The sequence below is a fragment of the Syngnathus floridae genome, chromosome 8 (genome assembly GCF_059516105.1).
Source record: "Syngnathus floridae isolate MCC-2025c chromosome 8, RoL_Sflo_1.0, whole genome shotgun sequence".
Classification (NCBI taxonomy): domain Eukaryota; kingdom Metazoa; phylum Chordata; class Actinopteri; order Syngnathiformes; family Syngnathidae; genus Syngnathus; species Syngnathus floridae.
Window position 1 is genome coordinate 15,488,986 of NC_142420.1, and position 18,875 is coordinate 15,507,860.

The 18,875-nt window shown below is 47.1% G+C and overlaps 1 protein-coding gene across 11 annotated transcripts in view; it reads left to right on the forward strand.

Moving 5' to 3' along the window:
• LOC148394684 (homeobox protein PKNOX1-like) overlaps window positions 1-4,380 on the forward strand; it is an 83,256-nt gene extending 78,876 nt beyond the window's left edge. For all 11 annotated transcript variants that reach the window (XM_088382769.1, XM_088382771.1, XM_088382770.1 and 8 more), the window contains 2 exons: window positions 1,528-1,694; window positions 3,586-4,380. In XM_088382769.1, the coding sequence (XP_088238895.1) occupies window positions 1,528-1,694; window positions 3,586-3,764 (346 nt within the window). In that variant the 3' untranslated portion in view covers window positions 3,765-4,380. The remainder of the gene's footprint in view (window positions 1-1,527; window positions 1,695-3,585) is intronic.
• The last annotated feature ends 14,495 nt before the right edge of the window (window positions 4,381-18,875 follow it).

Genomic DNA, 18,875 nt, shown 5'->3' on the forward strand with positions numbered 1-18,875 from the left:
AAGGAGGATATACAGACCACAGATATCAAGACACGGAAGCTCCTAACCATGCATGGAGGGTTCCATCCCAAGTCCAGCACCCTGAGACTGTACACTAGCCGTAAAGAAGGAGGCCGAGGACTAGCGAGCGTGAGAGCCACTATCCAAGATGAAACATCCAAGATCCATAAGTACATCAGGGATAAGGCCCCAACGGATCACGTGCTCAGTGAATGTCTCAGACAATGGGCATCAAAGGAAGATGAGGTGCTGGAGGGACCATCATGGGAGGACAAGCCCCTACATGGGATGTACCACCGAAACATAGCTGAAGTGGCTGATATCCAGAAATCCTACCAATGGCTAGAAAGAGCTTGTCTGAAGGACAGCACAGAGGCACTGATGGCTGCACAAGAACAGGCCTTGAGCACCAGAGCAATAGAGGCCCAAATCTACCACACCAGACAAGACCCCAGGTGCAGATTGTGCAAAGAATGTCCTGAGACAATCCAGCACATAACTGCAGGGTGTAAGATGCTGGCAGGTAAAGCATACATGGAGCGCCATAACCAAGTAGCTGGAATAGTGTACAGGAACATCTGTGCAGAGTATGTACTGGAAGTCCCAAGATCCAAGTGGGAAACACCTCCAAAGGTGGTAGAGAATGACCAAGCCAAGATCCTCTGGGACTTCCAGATCCAGACAGACAGAATGGTAATGGCGAACCAACCGGACATTGTGGTGGTGGACAAAGAGCAGAGGAAAGCCGTTGTGGTTGACATAGCCATCCCAAATGATGGTAACATTAGGAAAAAGGAACATGAGAAACTTGAGAAATATCAAGGGCTCAGAGAAGAGCTGGAGAAGGCCTGGAGAGTGAAGACTTCAGTGGTACCTGTGGTCATTGGAGCACTAGGGGCAGTAACCCCCAAACTGGAGGAGTGGCTGAAACAGATCCCAGGAAAAACATCTGACATCTCAGTCCAGAAAAGTGCAGTACTATGAACAGCAAAGATACTGCGTAGAACCCTCAAGCTCCCAGGCCTCTGCTAGAGGACCCGAGCTTGAAGGGAAAAAGAGACCACCCACGGGGGGTGAGGAAAAGTTTTTTTTTTTTAATATATATATATATATATACACACACACACGCACACACACATACACACAGTCATATGCAAATGTTTGGGCACCCCTGATCATTTTCAAGATTTTCCTTTATAAACTTCCTTTCTAGTTGTTGTTTAGATTAGCAATTCCAGTTAAATATATCATATAGGTAATGATTGCACACTTTCTGTAAATCATGTAAACTTAATTTCACTTCTCAAATATCACTGTTTATGTCTGCTATATGATCTATTTAAGTGAAATTGCTGATCCGAACAACCAATGATTTATAAAGCAAAATCATGAAAATGATCAGGGGTACCCAAACTTTTGCATACGACTATATGTATATGTATATACTTTACTATATGTATATACTATGTGCGTACGTGCGTATGCATACGTACTTACATACAGAATTATGCTGCCTTGTGTTTGCAGGTTCATAAATGCTCGAAGGCGAATTCTACAGCCGATGTTGGATGCAAGCTCCTCTGAGACACCTAAAACTAAAAAGAAGACTCCTCAAAACAGGCCACTGCAGCGCTTCTGGCCTGACTCCATTGCCTCAGGGGGCGGAACACCGCAGCAAGTTACAATGCCCGATGGTATAACGAAAGCGTTACTCAATATCCAAAATTATATTTTACATTCTCTCATTTGTCTTGCATTATAATTTAAGAATTTACATTAACTGTTTTGGTCATTCATTTACAGTATATGACAAATGTGTATGTGGAGACTAACGCAAAGTTGAAAGTAATGACTTTGATACCTCTACTCAAGCAAGTACATACATTTACTCTGACCAGAAGAAAAACATAACTTAATCTCAATTGTTTAATCCAGATATTTTTTATATTAATTATTCACAAACATCACACAATAGTACACAGCGTTTGGGCTCATGAACATTTACTGAAAGACTTCCTGAAGATGCGCACCGCTGGTGTTGGGCGGAACCAACATCATGCAAGAGACCACTAGAATATTGTTTATTAAACTATTAACATTCAGGGTATCCGCGGGGTTGTAAAAGGTATTAAATTGTAGTAAGTTTTAAGTAGTAATTACCAAAAAATATTGCCATTAAAAAGTATTAAAAAGTAGTAAATACCATTTGATGCGGTATTAAATTTTCGAACCGATATCCACCTTTACGACTTTATCCCATCTGTATTGTGCTGGCCTATTTCCTAAAAATCACATAATTTCATCTATTATATAAATTATATGTGCAAGTAGGACCTGTGACCTACAGTATGTTGTAGCATTAATGCAATGCTGTGGATGCCAACAACTGTAATAAAAAAAGGTCTGTGACGTCTATCAGTGTCAAAGGACAATGTACGTATTTTGATATCTGGTTGGAGGACGCTATAGTCAAAGAAGAAAGGTAACAACCAAGAGGCTTATGGCTGTGTCTGTAAAAAAAAAAAAAAAATCATCTGGATGGGACTGAATCCTGTCAAGTCAGGTCGCACATGGAGTCTAACCCAAGCCAACAGTTGCACCAACGGGGTGGGCAGGTTAACATTTCAATGTTTTGCAGTAGTAGAACGGCTATATTACGCAAACTTCCCCCGCTACCCAGCAAGCCACTGCCAGCGTTAGTGTTATCAGCACCGTACAATGCCAGACGCAGAAGGCTAACCTTATGGACCACTTCAGCGTTTGGTGGCCGAGGTACTGTGGTGCCTGCAGTCAGCGACCAAATACCATTCATACACCTCCAATGAGGGCATAGGGGAGCACTTTCACAATATGTTTAATGACTCAGAAATAGCTAAACGCTTTGCGTATGGCAAGGACAAGTCCGGCTCCGGAATCAAGTTTGGTTTACCACCAGGCTTCAAGAAGTAGCTAGTTTATAAATAGAATAAAATATGGCCCCCACTTCAACTTTTGCCTCAGTGTTTTGCACGCTTTAATTTTAACACCAGGGCCAGCAACTGTTTTACCACTACTGTTGATCAAGGCAGTTGCTCCACCAAAAAAGACAAAAGTAGACAAAGAAGAAATTTGCCGTCCATTTACCATCCCCAAGATACTAAAGTGAATATAGTGAATTTTAAGTGAATATTTCTTCAAAGAGAAGGCTACAATTGCCAGCTATGATGTTGCCCAACTCATTGCAAGACATAGCAAGCCTTTTTCAGATTGAGACCTTATTAAAGACTGCCTTGTCAAAGTCGCTGAAATAATGTGCCCGAAAAAGTTGCAGACCCAAAACGTCAGTGTCATTCCCAATTTAGGTGACTAAAAGATTTATTCCACACTACCTGTGTTTATTTGCAGGTATATCAATAATGCATATCAATTCTGTCACTGTTTTTACCCACCTCTTGCGTTTTTCTTGTTAACACAGAGTACACACTGCTGTGCTCAGTGCACACACTGCACACGCAAAGTCATCTGATCTCATGTGTTGCTCCTTGATCAAGTGACATTTCACACAGATACATTGTTGGACAGTGAAATTCCTTGTCTGGCTTTCAGGAACAATGGTGACAATGAATGTGGAGGGTCTACACAGCCTAACATCAGATGGTGCGACACTGTCAGTACAGCAGGTGATGCTCGGAAGCCATAGTGAAGATGAGTCTGGGGACAGTGGAGATGACGATGATGCTGATATGACTGGGCTGGCTCTTCACAACAGTGACTCACTCCAGTAGAAAACACGCACAAACGTATAAACTACAGTACATGTAATACAGAATATAAAATAGGTCTGCATAAGTGACTGGGCTTTTGAACGAATCGGCACACGCATTACATACAGAGCACAAGACAGGATACATGAGAATTGTTCCTCCTTTGCCATTGTGTTTTTTTATCATTTAGTTGCTGTAGGCGATTGCACTTTGTAAATTTAAATGAAAAAATAAATTGAATTCATCTGGTGTTAAACACCAGGAGCGTTTGTATGCTACATTAACAAATATTGAAAACTGTTATATTGTTTTCCTTTGCAACTTTTGAATTGTACATTAATTTTGAATGACAACACTTTCACAAGTTCATCTCTTTTTGCATGCTTGTGTTTTGAGTAGATATGTGCAAGACTGACTCCACAGCGCTCACATGGACCTCTGCGAAAGAGCCAAGCTCTTTGGAGTTTCAAAAAAGATGCTTATTTTTATATACATACACGTACATATGAAAATGTTTTTGTTCTGTTTGTAACAAATGTTGATGTACAGATTCATAAATGCAGCAACCTTGTTTTCCAGGGTTCTTTGGAGTTTTCGTAAAAAATGAAATAAAATTTAAATGGTTTTAAAATTAAAACAGAGTTCTATCAATGCTTGATTTCGCATAATGCTGCCATTAAGAAAACAAATCTTGACTGCATAACACTGCCTTTCGGTTTCAGAACCACCAATAATTTTTGTTTTCTCTTGAGTAACTGGAGTTTGCTTAAAACAAAAAAAGCAAATTTTTAAATGAATATTTTGACTGACGTTTATAACGTTTATGACGTTTGTCTTTTTGCATCATTAAAGAGACACTAAATCGGGCTGAACATTGGTACTTATAAGATATAAACAAAATGTAAAAAATTACATCAGCACCAAAGTTCACGCCACCAAAATAATCTGTAGTGATTAAAGGACTTTTGGGGGATGACATTTATGATTCACTGGCCCACCCACTTTTGGAGCGCTCTTCCTGTTTGTTTTTCATCTCAGTATGTACGTCACCGGGATGCAGGCAGGCAAGTATTGTAACGTGTATTCTTTCCTGGATTGGTTTGTCACGTTTTGCTGTCACTGTCAGAAATGGTGATCCAAATTCATATGCACAACTCTTGTTCACTTCAACCTGCGAAAATATGAGAAACAAGATTAGCAGAACGATTTCAGCTTCGTACCAGTTGGACATGGGGTTCTGTGTAGCAGACACGTCAGTCAGCAGACAAATTTGGCTGACCGGGTGTGCAGCAAGGAGGATCTCCGTTTGCAGTGGAACATGTCGGCCAGCTTGCCATGTGCAAGGAGGCTTGCTGTGGACCACGTGGGCCGGCCGGCTGCGCAGTGAGTAGCAGTCATCAAGATCAAACTGCCTTTAAATTGGTCGAAATTCATCAAATTACTAGAGCTCAGGTTTACGCGGAAGTCATTTAGCTTTGTATGGTCCTTATATCATCAATTTAAAATACTACTTAAAAATGTATTTACGATGAAAAAAATTGGGGTCTATGGCTAAACCGCGCTAGACAGAAAGTCGTGCAGGATCAAAGAGAGTAAAATTGAGATTTAGGTGTATGAGTTTCATGAGTTTTAGCCCAGGTTCAGAACCTCAACAACTGCATCATTTGTCTTTGTACACAGCATATTGCGACAGCAACCACATGCAATTAAAAAAAAAAAAACTTTCAATAACTATAATAATATAGGGTCTACCAGGTGTGATGTGTGTGCAAGGTTTTGCCCGGGTTCAAACACAAAAAAGCAAATCTCTAAGATGAGTTTGTTAAAATATGACCACTATAAGAGTAAAAAATGCTGCCCAATTTCAAAATAAAGTCAAAATGTCAGACTTCCTATAAGCTTTAGCAAATAGCCACTGTGGTAAATTATCCTCGATGTTCTGCTGGTCTCCAAGATCAAACGGCGGATAGGTGGCTGGCTCAGGGAAGGAAAACGTCACTGACACACGGCTGATTGGAGAAAGATTTTATTCAACCGGTCAGAACTGAAGTATCTCTCGCTAAAAAGAAGTCCCCCTGTCTTCTCCCGCCTTGGGTCTTACATTCAAAAATCTTCCCCCAAACATTTTATGGTTTCCATCTACAATTTGGACCTATTTGTCTCATCCTAAATCACGCTCAAGGCATGCTATGTACTTAAGGTTACTTTAACTAGGAAAACTCAACCTAAGTTAATATCGAATTTCTCCCTGACAGCAATCTGAGGCTTCTCAGGAACCACACATGACCAAGATTGAATTCCCCCAACCCGCTTAACCAATTGACGCCGACCGCACACACCCCTTCGGTGCTATTTTAACCACGCCATCAATTTGGAGAGAAAACTTTGCTGTGGCCCGCTAGAAGTCCCAAAAAGTTGCCGGACCACCGTCGAAAAAAACCTCACCAATCTAATGACGAGGAAAAAGAGGGAGGCCCATTCTACACCCCCAGTGACCCCCCTCACCTGGCGTCAGCCATGTGAAGGGAGCTCCGGTACACATTACATTCCACAAAGCGTAGCATGAGCCCCAAAAACAGTTATGAACAGAACCATGCCCCCAAATACAAACCAGCATTGTCATATCGTAAACACACCACGAGGCAAAGAAATGAGATAACAATGACGTTAATAAACACGGCAAACCAACGAAGTAACAGTGAGGTATACAAAAACGAATATCATTAGCATGCAACAGTCAAGCCCCCCATGTGTGAGTGCGTGCCGCAGTAATGTCCAGTCCACTGAGTCCTCCTCGGTGAAGAGCACCGGCCGGCGCTACCCAGGGCCTAATGTCCAAACAAAGTCCTCATGTCCATACCACCATCCTTAGAGTCCCTTGCAAGGCCCCGGTCAGCATCCAAGTGTCCTGCAACGAATGAGAACCACTGCCAGTATCGAGTGATGACAACGGCACAAAATGCAGCGCATGCATTCAACATCATTACGAGAGAAGCGGCACTGTCCATCACGGGCCGGATGGCCTCTCCATTCCCCCTCCCAAACACCCCCGACTGGGCAACACTGCATGGCAGACCCCCTTTGTGGGGCTTTTTGCGCAAGGAAGACTAGACCCCCCGACAGGCTCGTAAGGTGTCTCCATCCAGTCACAAGTGAAAATCAACATAGCCTACCAATTTAAGCGGGATTCCTCCCAACAATGAGGAAAATAAAAAATAAAAAAACAGAAGTGTACAACCCAACAAGAAAAACAAGCAAAATCTAAGCTAAAACACCCGGTACACACCAAAATGACATCACTTTTTTTTTTTTTTTAAAGGGATACCTATCATTCACCAGCACCTCTTCCCCGAATCCCCAATCCGCCCACGTTCGACCGGGATTAACGGCATCTGGGTTTCGTTCCCCGGCATTACCACTCCGAACCACCGCAACATCACGGCCTTCGCGCATGTCAATATTACGGTGCAAAAGCAAAACATTACACACAACGATATCCCAAGCGCCCCCAACAACTGAACCAGCATCGCCCCCCCTAGGCCCCAGCCTCTCCTGCAGCCAGCTCGTAGCCGACCAGCCGGCGCCTTCGGAGAGCCCAAAAGAGTCCCGGATGACTCTAAGCGTGTCGATGACACTGGTTATATTATCTGTGTTATCAGGGATTAGAGTGTAACAGGCGTCGTCCGACAAATTGAGGGACACGCACAACCCCCCTTGCCGGGCCAAGAAATAATCCAAGGCCATGTCGTGTTTAAGTAGGGTCAGGCGATGGCTCTTCTGGATAAGTGACAACTGTCTGAAACCCTTGATTGTCTCATTTGCGAAACCCTGAAAAGTATATGTAATGTTATCAATATGATCCGCCAAAAACGTAACCCCATACCAGGGGAAAATCCCGAGGCCCCATTTCTCCCCCAAACTAATTCTCCAATGGTACGCCTCCGTAGTGTGAAACTTCGCCATGTCCCTCTTACCTCGACTCGGGACCTGACTAAAAACACTACCCTAGGGCCCTTCTTAATGGGAATCACCTCAAACGGGAGCCTTAAGGTTGCCGAATAGCAGCAACCCACCCAGCCATAAGGTAAAAACAAATAGGCCTTAGCCCCGCACACCCACCAGATATCCCTAAGACTACCTATGGTCGTATTCCCGGGGGCCGTACGATTTTCCACTATTACCGTAATAGCGTGCCGTGCGTTTGGAGGTGTGAAAGTTACCGGATGAATAGCGCCTCTCTCTCCCCACGGCGTACCTGGGAATTGCATGGAGTACATGTCACACTCCGCCGCCCCCAGAAACACTCCCGGACCTCCGTGTGTCACGTTAGAACAAAAACACGCCGGCACTGTCACCGAAGGTACATCTATAGACTCCGGCACTGCTACCTGAATATCGTCATGCACGGCTAGCCAATCTAAATAGGGTAACTCGCTTATCCACGCGCACTCCCCTGTGGGTTTGAAAATCTTCCTGACCTGCGCGTCAGTTTCGGGCGCTTCCCAGGATTGCTCATACACCAACCAAAGCAACAACCGGAGTTGACAGTTATTGGACACTGGCACAGGGATGGTTTGAAAAACCGCCTGTAGCATACTGGGTGTTTTGACCCGGACCAAGCACGGCCCACTCACCGCCTTGGATGATTTAATTGAATGTACTATTAGTTGATACCACATGTTCTTGTTCGCCCATTCGTCAACCCCCTGTAATGCCGAGGCCTCAAACCCATACGCCTTCCATGCAGTTTCTTGTCGTGCCATGGCACGCAGGTTACTCTGCTCCTCCGTAGGGGACCAGGCAGAGTCAGCGGACAACTCGTCGACATCCTCTGTAGCGACAGGCGGCGGCCCCTCACTCTCCACCTTCGCCACAATCATGTCAGAAATGGCAGACCGATTTTCAAGAGAGTCGTTGATGTTTATCAGGGGTGTCATGTCATTTTTGGTCATGACCGTAACCGATACCCCTGCTCCCTCCCCCCTTGCAGGCCCACGATGCGGGCTGCCTGGGCGCTTTTCGGCGCTTGCCCTTCTCTCCTTCAACTTTACAAAATTAATGCTTTCTGCCTTCCGTTGGCTGACCGTGCGGTTTAATCCCCCCACGCCCCGAGGAAAACAAGTACATTTATATTGCCTGAAATCAGTCTCGCCGATCTTTGTGACAAACAGCGCACAGTTAACTAGCCACTAGCCTATATATCGGCTCACCTATATGAATTCAATAACAGTACATCGTCTGCATAAGTGCGCCCAGCCAGGGCAAGTACACTACCGGTGTTGTCCTCCCATCGGGCTGTGTGTATGCACAGAGACCCCACCTCGGTGGTGCAGTCACATGGCAGTAGGACGGCACCCCCTAGCACCCCCTCAACAGTGCTCGAGGTAACGTTCAGGTTTGGCTCTGCGTCTGACTGGGCATCCGCCGCTTGGTTCTGGCGGACATCTCGGTTCACTGGGGGCACCACCCCCGGGCGCCGATGGCTCGGTGCCACCGTGTTTTGACGAGTCACCCTCACCTTGGGAGGGTGCGTGGTCCAAGTTGATATGTTCAAACTGTTGACCATCCCGGGCCCTGGTTGTGACGCCCCCGAGTCCAACAGGAACAGGCAGTGCAGGCCCACCATCAGCCACAGCATCGCCACGCCCTTTCTGCTACCGATCCTGGCCACACGGCAGCTCCTGATCTGGTTGTTTTGAATCTCCAAAGTCATGACTCCCCCTTCGGGGTTCTTCATGATCAGATGGTATCAAGTTGGCAATCCCTTCACTTGCACAGCTGTCCCCGTACAGCGCACAACTTCGAATGGCCCCTGTTGCCGTTTGTTGAACCACTTCCGGCGAAACACTTTCAGGTACACTTTGTCTCCTGGCTGAACTGTCTTTAGTGTTCGCTTCGAGTCTCTCTTGCACTTCTTCTTGTTTCTGCCTGTCAACAACATAGGTGGAAATGTTCCTATATATCGTGGTTAGGTGTTTGACATAGGCCTTCATTTTGTCCTCCAAAACCGACAGGCTCGGGCCTTTGCCACTGGTGCGCAGAAACGGCGACAGCATGCGTCTTCCGGTCACCAATTTGTGAGGAGTCAAGTGTAAGTCGCGAAGTGCACTTGACCTGCATACCATCAGTGCCAGTGGCAAGGCAGCTATCCAATTCAAGCCTGTATGTTGGCAAATTTTGGAAATTCGATTTTTCAAAACGCCGTTAATTTTTTCATAAATGCCTTGAATTTGTGGGTGATACACGGCACACAGTTGCTGTTTAATGCCCAATTTTTGAAAAATTAGTTTGACCGTCTTATCCACAAACTCTTTCCCGTTGTCTGACAAAATTCTATCGCGAAGCCCCCATCTGCTGATGACCTCGCGGCACAGATAATTGGTAACATCTTTTCGTTTAGTCGGATACGCCTCCGGCCATCTCGAGAATCGGTCCACGACGACTAACATGTATCTTTTCCCCTCGACCGATTGAATCATGTTGACAAAATCTACCACTAGCTCCCTCATGGGGCCGTTTGGAGTCGGGATGTAACCCGTGGGGGTGGCTACCCCTCGCCTCACGTTGTTTTTCAAGCAGATGACACATTTCCCAATGACGTGATTGATTTGTTCGAGCAAATATGGCGCCCAAAAACCATATTCTGCGGTTATTTTTTCGCTTCACCTCCCCCCTTGACACATGGGCTAGCCCAGAAATGGGCAAACTACGGCCCGCGGGCCACATCAGGCCCACGGGGCCGTTTAATCCGGCCCGCCAAACCTGAATAAATTGTATTATTAAAAATTGTTTGGGTCATTTTTTTGCAATTACTATGTTTCCCCAAAAGATGGGGAACCGTCCACTCGCGCATTTACTCCCAGAAGCCGTGTCAGAAAGCTCGGTGCGCACTCACAAGTGCGTGTACGTACTAAGTAGTACGGACCCGGCGCACTCCGCGCTCTATTTCCATCAGTGCCAAATTTCGAGTGTGGGCTGTGACGTCAGCATTCTCGTAATTCGCGCACTGAGCTTTCAGATAAGGTTTTACGCTAACGCCACCCACAAACCTTCCCCTGGAATCCTTCCATTAAAATGAGTGGCCCGAGGAAAAGAAAGGTGGACACTGAGTGCCGAGTGTTTAAAAAAAGAGTGGACCATTTGGCTCGACCTACGTGTGTGAGCAAACGCTCAGCCACATGAACGTCAACAAAGCCCGTCACAGATCTAGGTTAATGGACGGATACCTCGGCTCTATCCTAAGAATTACCACAACAAATTTTACTCCAGACCATGATGCCCTAGCAAAAAAGGGAGACCAACAAGACTATTGATTTCTTTAATACTTTATGTAGATGTATTCTTTCACTGATTCTTCAAGATGATGTATTCTGTCAGAATGTTTGCCGTTTGATGTGATTTCGCCTCATTAGATAAACATATTTCATAAATCTGACCTGGAGGTGTTGAAGTGATGAAAACTATTATTCATAATAACAGTGTCGTATTTAATGAGAATCACTGATAGTATTTTTTGGGTGAAATCTTTTTTTAATGCTGTTAATAAATGCATTTGTTTTCAAAAAGCTTTTTTTGAATATCCATGCTTTACTACCTATTAAAAGTAACAACCTTTTGTGCAATGACCTTTACATGTCATTTCTATTACTTCACACAAATACTACATCCATCTGCTCCTGGTTCGGCCCCCAGGTCAAAATTTAGAACCCAAATCGGCCCGCAAGTCAAAAAGTTTGCCCACCCCTGGGCTAGCCCATGTGCCTCTTGTATTCGCAGTCCTAACAAATCTGGCGGGGCAACCACCAAACCCTCGTGATTTCTCCACACCCTGTCCGAGTCTTGGCAAACCACCCTCAACACCCACAAATGTTTGTCCATCGGATTAACTGCTGCTTGCATCAAGGTTACATCCCTGAGTGTGACCTTGTCCTCGAGGTCGACCTCATGCGTGACCAACAAAGTTTTTCCCATCTGCTGACCCTTCCTTACAGCCCTGGCTGCTTCGCCTGCCAGTTTGTTACCTTGTGTGACCCGGGACGCATCTGACTTGTGAGCAGCACATTTCGCAATGACGATTTCGCTGGGCCTCATCATCACATCTAGCAGCTTCAATATTTGAGCATGATGTTGTATGGGGGAACCATCGGTCTTTTTAAGCCCCCGATTCCTCCACACCGCTCCGAACAGGTGGGACACACTATGCGCGTATGCTGAGTCAGTATAGATTGTGACTTTTTTTCCCTCTGCGAGCAGGCACGCTTCCATTAACCCCACCAATTCAGCATGTTGCACTGATGCTGGCTGTGGTATAACTTCGGCCTTAATTGTCACAAATTCTGCCCCGTGCGCTTGTATAACCGCAAAGCCCGCACACAACGTCTCCCCGACTCGATAACAAGAACCGTCTGTCCAGAGTTCTAGGTCCGCCTCCCCCAGGGGGATGGCTTCTAAATCAGACTGCAACCGGGAATATCTTTCTGATTCATGCACGCAATCATGGGGGTCACCGTGCTCTGAAGTTGGCATAAATTCTGCTGGGTTTACAGTAGTACACCTTGCCAGAGTAACATCCTCCTGCTCCAAGAGCCTGTAATAGTCTCTGGGGCTCTGTCAAGGTGAACTTACCATGATTCAAAAGAGTCTAAAGACTATGATGAGTGAGGATGGTCACAGGATAGTCCATCGTGATGGACGAGGCTTTGTCATACATCAAATAGACTCCTGCCATCGTTCGATAACAAGGTGGCAGTCCCATCTCCACCTCGGAGTAAGATTTCGAGTTAAGCCACAGGTTGGGGTACGGACCCGGTCCCTGTAGGCTGGCAGAGGACCGCGCACGCAAACCTACCCCCTTCCAAGGTGGAGGTGAATAACACAAAATTTTTCGAATAGTCAGGTAAAGCCAAAGCCGGAGCCTCTTGCAATCTCGTTTTGATCGTTTCAAATGCCACGTGGCCATCCTGTGTCCAGTCCAGCACTGCGTGGAGGTCATTATTGCCTGTGTCCTTGATCATGGCCCTCAGAGGCCCTACTAATTTAGCGTATTCTTCCACCCAGGAGGCTGAATAACCCACATTGCCCAGGAATGTCAACATCTGTCTGACCGTTCTGGGCTTCGGGGCCGTCCGTATGCCCATCTGAAATAAGCCTCAATCTGCGTGATATTTTCTGGCCTAAATAATCAACCTGCAGTTGGCAGTATTGGAGTTTTTTCTGTGACACCTTGTGACCATTTTCCGCAAGAATTTGCAACAATTTGATTGAATCTTCGTGACATGTTTCTACATCAGATGCATAGACAATAATGTCTTCCACGTATTGAATAACGGTGCTCTCCACCTGCCGTTCCAACCCTTCAAGATCATCTTTTAACACTTTGTTGAACACATTTGAACACTTATAGCCCATCGGCAGTCTCTGATACTGATAAAACTGGCCCTTGAACATAAAACCAAACAGTCCTTGTGATTCGCAGCTGAGTGGGACGCTGAAAAAAGCGCCACACGAGTCCATCACCGTGAAGCACTCTGCGTCAGGCGGAATTTGTGCCAGCAAGGTCTGTGGGTCCGGCACATCAGCTACCTTGTCAACCACCACCTCGTTTACCGCCCGAAGATCATGTACCAGCCGGTGGGAATTGTTTGGCTTTTTCAACGGCAATATCTGTGTTTTGTCAACACGTTTGCAACTAGCAATCCTTCAATCTGTGTCTCAATCCCCCTCACTGTTTCCTCCTTCAGTAGGTACTGTGTTTTCCACGGGGGCCTTCAGCCAGGCCAAAGATCCACTCTCACTGGTTGTGCTGACTTCACGAGTCCAATGTCCGTACTGTGGCGCGACCACACATAATCAGGAACCTGTTGTAGCATTTCCTCCTTGAGACGGTCCGCTGCCACGCCAAGGACGGATTTGTGCGACAGCTCCACCGTTTGAGGTCGTCCGGATCCTTGGGCTGAAATCATGATTTCATAAATCATCTATCATTGCTCACCCACAGAGCGTTGTTTTCCTTTAGTGGGACAAATTTGATTGTCTCCACCTCCATCATCATTTCTCCCACATGTTGCTGCTCACAGTCCTCTGACATCATCAAGGTCACATGGGGGATGCTGACCTTGACTTTGAATTCCTTGTGGAGGTATCCGTCATTGTGCACCTTCATGGCCGCTCCCTATGGTCCCAGAATAATGCAAGTTCCGTTTAGTTGCACTTCGCGGGGTTGTCGCTGCAACCACTCTTCCGCCTGGGACTGTGTTGAGTCTTTGGAGTATTGGAGCGTGTAATGATATGGATATTCGGGGACCCTTGCTGTCAGTATATTGGCGTGGATAAACTTTTCCCACTTCTTGAAAGGTTCCAACAGGTCGTTGCTAACATCGCCAACCCAGAACACTGTAGGTGCAGTTTCTCTAGGCATTGACTGCATCAGCACCCGGTGGCATGTCTCATAGGGGATCTCGACCACGCAACCGTCGGGGGAACACTTTATAGTGCAGTTCAGTCTGCACAGGGCGTCTCTGCCCAGGAGGGCAATGGGGGTACGGTCTGATACTAAGACCGGTATGTTTATAGTATGGTCTTTCCAGCAGAGCTTTACTGGTCTTGTGGGAGGTATCAGCTGTTTTATACCCGCGAACCCTATTGTCCGTACAAAATGACCGGACATGGGGAGATGAATAGCATCTTCGGACACAAGTGAAAGCCGCTCCGCTGTCAACCGTTGCTGTCAACGGTTGATTGTTTACTTTCACTGTTATTGTTGGCTCTCGCTCCGGACCTGACACGGCCAGCTGACATCCCCCCTTCGGGCCCTCCGGGCCCCCCGGGCACCTCTAGAATCCGGGCTCTGGGCCCCCAAAGGCATTTACCGGGCCCTGAGGTTTTTGAAATTGTTGGCTGAACCCCCCTCCAAAGACTCCTCCAGGGGCCATGCCGCAGTTGCGGGCCCAATGTCCTACTTGGCCACAGTTATAGCAAGTGTCAGACCCCCTGCCCAGGCCCCCCTGGGGGTTTTGGCTTTCCTCCCTTTCCCCTGCTTCCACGCCCCAGGATTGGGTTTGGTTGTACCCCCATTAGGGTGCTGGACTGACGGGCACTACCATGGCTGCCTGCTGCGGTTGGGCAGAGGACTGCGGGGGCTGCAATAAGATCTGTTGAGATGGGGCTTGCACGATGGCCAATTTCTTCTTCTCCTTCTTACGTTCTGCAAGCTGCACCTGGTTCAACTTCCTCACCACCTCCTGGTCCTGTTTTTTTGAGCCAGCTCTTTCTTCCTGAACCAGTCAACTTGATGCGCTAGGTGATCGGTGAACACGTTAATTGCCATGCTCCCCAGCCACACGACCTCTGACAATTTGCGCCTCACTGGCAGAGGCAGACCCATCTGGACCTTCCCCCGCAAGATAGATTTCTCCATTTGGGTCGTGTCGGGGTCGTTCTCCGTGATGTGTCTCCACGTCTGATAAGATATTGCAACGCATGAGCGTGGTCCCAGGGGCTCAAGTACAATGTTGTCCGGGTTCACATTGCTCGGGTACACTGCCCTCAGTGCTCTCCACATCTGGCCCCGGACTGCTGCGAACAGTTCAGAGTCATTTGCTGCTGTTGTGGCAAAGCGCTGAAGTCCTGCTTTCCCCAAGACGTCACTCATGGCATGAACTCCCACGACATTAGTCAATAGCCTCTTGATGTCTCCCACCGCAAACTCCCACCATACATTCCTCCAACTTGGAGATACACGGGTGCGCGCTGTCTTAGATGGTGGGCAACTTCTCGAGGATGGCCGACATATCCGAGGTCTGCCATGGCTTGTACTCCAGTTGCTGTCCTCTTACCACCACTGGCAGGATTGTGTTCGCTCGCGTTGATCCGTGCTCCCGGCCAAAAGGTGTCTCTTGCAGTTTGGATGGCACTTTCTTTAACTCAAGCTCGGCCACTTCCAACTTTTGCAACTGTTCCTCCAGTTCCTCTTGCTCTCTTGGTTCAAAGTCAAAGTCAAAGTCAGCTTTATTGTCAAGTTCCCCCCTATCCCATGGTGACAAGACATGGCTCACAACAGACAAACAAACACAACAAATAAATAAATAAATAAATAAATAAATAAATAAATAAATAAATAAATAAATAAATAAATAAATAAATAAGAGGAGCAAAAAAAAAGGAGCAAGTGCGCGTACAGCAGACATTCCCGAAAATAGCGCAACAGTGCCGCACGCTACGCAGAAGGGGGTAGCGAGTTCAGGGCCCTAACAGCCTGGAGAAAGAAGCTGTTGGCGAGTCTGGTGGTGCGGGAGCGCAGGCTCCTGTACCTCTTCCCAGAGGGCAGAAGGTCAAACAAAGAGTGAGCCGGGTGACTCACATCTCTGGCAATCGAGGTTGCCTTGCGGGCGAGATGGGAGGTGTAAATGTCCTTCAGGGAGGGGAGCGGAGCACCAATAATCTTACCAGCCGTATTCACTATGCGCTGCAGGGCCTTCAAGTTCTGTTCAGTGCAGTTACCACCCCAGACAGCGATGCAACTGGTGAGGACGCTCTCAATGGTGCCACGGTAGAATGTAGACAGGACTGCCTGAGGAGCACATGCACGCCTGAGCTTCCGCAGGAAGTACAGGCGGCGCTGAGCTTTCTTTGCCAGTGATGAGGTGTTTGCGGACCAGGAGAAGTCCTCACTGATGTGCACCCCCAGGAACTTGGTGCAGCTCACCCTCTCCACCACAGCACCGTCGATGATCAGCGGCAGGTGTGTTGTGTGACCCTTCCGGAAGTCAACAACGATTTCCTTGGTCTTATTGACGTTCAGCAGGAGGTTGTTGTCCCTGCACCACGTGGTCAGAAGGTCAACCTCCGACCTGTACCGAGTCTCGTCGCCCTTCGTGATGAGACCCACCAGAGTCGTGTCGTCAGCAAACTTCACTATGCGGTTGTCGCTGTAGGTCGCAGTGCAGTCATGCGTCAGCAGGGTGAAGAGCAATGGACTGAGCACGCAGCCCTGGGGGGCTCCCGTGCTCAGCGTGATGCTGGCGGAGATTTTGTCGCCAACACGCACCACCTGAGGCCTCTGACAGAGGAAGTCCAGTAGCCAGTTGCAGAGGGAGGTACTGAGGCCCAGCTCGTCGAGTTTGCAGATGGTTCCACGCTCCATTCCAATTCCTCCAGGCATTGTTCCTTTTTGACCTTAATGCTTCTCAAAGCGGTCCTCCTCCAGTCCTCCATGGCAACTGGGGTGGAGCGTGAGGCAGGCTCCGGGTCTTCGTCCTCCCAGTACAGGACTTCCGGTGTCTGTACAGCTTACATCTCTTTTTGCTCTTGTCTTTTTCCCTGGGGTACGTCCTTTTTTCTCCACTCTTCTCAAAATGCTTTTGATTGTGGGGTCGTAACCCCCTGCTGCTCCTTCTATGTCATTCTGGCTATCATACTGCAACTCTCTCTTGGTGGACTACTGTCACAACTCGAGTTTTATTTCTCTTATGGGTCAGGCTATGACGCATAACAATAGTGGCCCTAACTCTTTCTGTTTCCCTTCCACCGGCCAAGGCTTCTCCATGCCAGGCCATCTCATGTTCCATTTCTTTGACAACTCTTTAACCCCTTTGCTAAGCGGGTTATTTCTCAATACCACCTCGATGGGGGTCACTGTTGAACTGGTAAGACTCCTGTCCCCCATATTTCATTTTTTTATTTTCTTTATATTATGATTGTTCTTTTTTTCACAAATTAATTGGGCACAGGAGGTGACAAAAACACATAAGAAAATGCAAAAGGATTTTGCCAACTTCAGATGTCCCCTATACGACCGTTATGCAGGAGAGCTATTTGGATATTTGTAGTTGCGCCTGTGTATTTACGACCACCCTATTTCCCGTGTTTGGACCGAAAATATGTAAAATATCACCTGTTTAAAAACAACCGTACCCCAGTTTACATTAATCAGTCTGTTGTCAAGCCCGCTATGAAAGCCCTTGTCCCGGGTGAAAATAACACACAAGTTTGTGAATAAAATCACACTGGCCTTAAGAATTTGGAGGCGGCGCTCCACAAAGCTTTTCTCCAGGCGACCTGGAAGTTCCGTCCGTGTCTCTTTGTCCTCTGGGAGGAGACGTGTGCGTCCACCGTCTCGGGTTTGTTATGCAAAAAGGAAAAATAGAAGTCTTGAGGAAAACCCCAAAGAAAACACAATAGTATTAGCATTTTGTTTTGCCCAAATTGTCCAATCATTAATGCTTTGGTCTGTTTAACTATTTGAACTCTTCTACACATGTAATCTCTCAGCTTCATATCAGTTGCCAGACGGCCTCGTGGGGTGCTGCTCCCGACAAGGTCCCTCATTAATTACGAGTGACCCCCCTTTGTTCACTTCTTTCCTCTATCTCGTGACACAAAGGTCCCTGTCCCAGGCTGCCTTTGTGGCTTCGTGGCATAAATTATTGGTGTCGCGGCTTAACTTTCTACTTAAGACACACACAAATACACACATCAGTATTGTAACAGCAAGCATGCCCCTCTCCCACTTATTGGCAAACTGTTAACCATTAGTACTTTTGCAGTTTAAAAAATATGTCAAAAATATATTCAGTTTGGTTCATGCATCATTTGCCCAGCAGCATTTGGTCATCCACCATCTGTGTTAGTTTCACATGATTTCTACCTATACCGGGGGACCCGGCCCCACTTCTCTCCACTCCTCAGTGCGCATCCCCGGGGCGGGCAGCCTGAACGAATGAAGGGGGGGTCCGGCTCATCAAGGTTGACTATGCGGCCTGGCCAGACCCACGCTATTAGTCCGCCGGCCCCTCCCCGCGCGAACCCAGCACCCCCGCCCCACAGGCATGCACCTTGGAGCGAGCACGGGCTCCCTACTCGGTCCCCTCCCCGCTCAAAAATTCTCCACTTCCACCTTATTCCACACACACGCACACATATGCACACACACGGGGATCCCTTGAGCACACACAAAAGAACGACAACAGACTGATATACTTATCTCACAGAGATGAGCACAAACACATAGGAAACAGCACAAAAAAAGGATCCAAATCTGACCCCCGTTTCAATTCAATTTAATTCTGCAATTACAATTTTCACAAACCTAGTCGTCTTCATTTAAGTCGACTTTACTTTTATGCGATTTGGTCA